The 2,774-nt window shown below is 45.5% G+C and overlaps 1 protein-coding gene across 1 annotated transcript; it reads right to left on the reverse strand.

The window, feature by feature from the left end:
• Positions 1–451: 451 nt before the first annotated feature.
• On the reverse strand, positions 452–2,322 carry Pmar_PMAR001880 (calcium-dependent protein kinase, putative; the record flags this gene model as incomplete). Its single annotated transcript, XM_002780798.1, has 7 exons — positions 452–524; positions 1,243–1,344; positions 1,438–1,548; positions 1,613–1,744; positions 1,792–1,878; positions 1,945–2,009; positions 2,190–2,322. Coding segments are annotated over 7 exons (703 nt in total), but the record flags the coding sequence as incomplete, so codon positions are not given.
• Positions 2,323–2,774: the final 452 nt, after the last annotated feature.

Below are 2,774 nucleotides of genomic sequence, written 5' to 3' on the forward strand. Positions count from 1 at the left end.
TAAAAAATTCCATCGCAACCGACCGCATCCGTGCCAACCACAGTATATTCTTTAGCACGAAAGCGACGCTACCAACAACAACTTTCTTGGAAAATATACTACATGGATACAAAAAAATTTTTGAAAAAATTTAACATAGCTGACCAGCGCATAAGGTGATGTTACTAGCAACATCTTTGAGTAACGATGTTGAAAAGAAAGATCTCGCGAAAATGATGGTGACTTACCAAGAGTTCTCCAGAGCTTGACGGGCCGAGGGCCTCACTCGAGAATTTTTCGTCAACAACTTCTTCACGAATCTAAAGGTTGCGCGTGTAAGATACAAAACAGGTCCAGACGAGGCACTTTTCAGTTGCTCTCGAGGGTTCCCACTGGTGTCCTCTTGGAGTGTACGAGGGTTCTTGCTGAGTAGTCACCATGAACAGGAGCATTATCATCACCCCTATGCTACGTAAAGAATGCTCCGTAGAACGTTTTGGACAACTCTGCCGTCGAACGGGTATTGACCGTAAACTAGAATGTACCTCGATTCCGCCGAAACCAATGCGCTTGTGTTTTCTATATTCTCTAGTAGTGCAGTAGACACTACGTTGAAGTTTCATCCAAGTGATATGATGAACACTAGTGAAAAACATATTCCACGACTGCTGCATATCACCGCGAATATCGGGGTTTTCACCGAGTATTACGCCACTTCACGTAAAACGGGTGAAACTCCATTGTAAGAGTTAGGGTTATGGTTAAGATGATTCGAAGTATCATCTGCATCATGGGTTTCTTCAGATTACGTCAGCATTTTCTTCGTTTATTATAGGAGTTTATATGCAAATTCGGGTAGAAGTGTGCAGAAACCAACAAGAATTTCCCAAAATTTCCTGAGAATTCCCATATTGTCACCAACACATGTAGTTGACCATGTGCATATTTCTCATCAGTTTCGATGGGCATTTAAACCAAGTTGATTTCAGTTTGTCTCGGTATTGTATTTTACCGCTGTATTCGTCCCAATAGACACGCATTCTCCCATAAGGAAATCACTGGGGATCCAAAAAGTGCAGAAATTTTCTTTCCGAAAATCAAGTCCATGCCGCATATTCAGAGAGTTCCTATACAAATTCTACGGTTGATGTGAGTAGTGTCTACGCGATATGGGGTCTTTAAAAAACTTGTACTGTAAGAGAGTAAGAGTAGCAAGTGCGTTTGCTGCAAAGGCCATCCTTGTGAAGTAGTAGTGCATCTTACAAGAGGATACCGACCGCCCAAACGTCAACCGATCCACTGTTGTAGCCTTCCTTGAGCATCTCAGGTGCAACCCATCTACAGGGAGTGATGCTAGTGGTGACGCTAATAGTGATAGGGTGTCACCTCACAGTACCACATGCCTTCTTTAAAGGCTTGTCGTCGCCTCGTACTGAGATGTTGATTAACATTGATTACAGTTGGGCGCTCTTACGCTCGATCGCTAAGCCGAAGTCGATCATGACGAGCTCCCCATTATCGATGTCGGTGGTCTCGAAAAGGAAGTTGTCACCTTTGATATCTCGATGACTGAGAGATAGGAACCGACCTATTCCGTATCTTGCGCGCGCAACCTAAAGATTCCTCATCTTACACTACGCCCTGACTGTGTATATATGCGCATGCTTCCAACGCGGATCTGATGAGCTCAGCAATGCGGTATTCCGGCAACCGTGCATGGATAAGAGGTTCTGGTGAGCTATGGAACTGTTCCTTGGAGGCGAATCTAAGGTTGAGGGATGGAAGATACAGAATAGGTCCGCTTTTGCCCACTTCGCGTTGAGGCCAGCTAAAACTGGTGGTCCGTACATTTGCATGACTTGATAGTAGAAGTATTCATCTTGGAAGAATTCCCGCGGTCTGACGATAACGTCAACGTTATCTTTGTTCCTCATGGCACAAGGATAGGTCGACATTTCAACTCACTTGCATACATTCGGATGGTTGAGCTTCCGCAGCACACTAACTTCATTAGCAACTACGGCCCGTACCTTGCTATACCCGGTACCCCCAATCCCGCACAGGTTCTATCCCACCATGTCGTATGATCTATCAGGTCTTTGCACAGGCAGGATCTTCACTGCATAGAGCTCTCCGGTTTCCATGCAGTGACACTCCCTCACCTTCGTAGTAGATGCAGTAAGCGTGGCAGCAACGAACTGTCGGCTAACCTGTCCATAGGCCCCCTCGCCTATTTTGTTTCCAAGTATGTAATAATCACGTATATCAGCGGCTTCATTGTCGCAGAGAATATCCTGAGGTTGCTCGAGTTGGATACGGATGAGGTCCGCATCGTGAACACATCTGCGCCTACCCTTGTTTTATCATGACTCTGGAGGAGATGTCTAGAGCATGTCGAGCCCATTGATAAAACGCATCACTTCTGCACATTGGTTTCATCGTGTGGATCGGGAGCTATAACAACTCAACAGGTAAGCGCTGAAATAAGTCCCCGATAGAATCGTCGTCGGAAAACGTAAGGGAATTCTTGGCGAGCGAGAGCTCGGATGCTGCTGGCTGGTCAGAAACTTCTGAAGATGCCTGTGCCCTATTATGGTGTGCTCACCATGTGGCATCTTATCCGAGAAAGAGATACGGTTGAAATTATTATTGCTGACGACCTTGCTATGTCTGTGCTGCTGCGCAGATAGTTACTCGAGCTTCTGATGATATCGATCATGCTGGTAGGAACCCTGTTGATACCCTTCAACTATGATGGTGATGTATATACTGACATCACCAGTGCAGTATTATCA

This window comes from Perkinsus marinus (genome assembly GCF_000006405.1).
Source record: "Perkinsus marinus ATCC 50983 genomic scaffold scf_1104296944048, whole genome shotgun sequence".
NCBI lineage: Eukaryota > Perkinsozoa > Perkinsida > Perkinsidae > Perkinsus > Perkinsus marinus.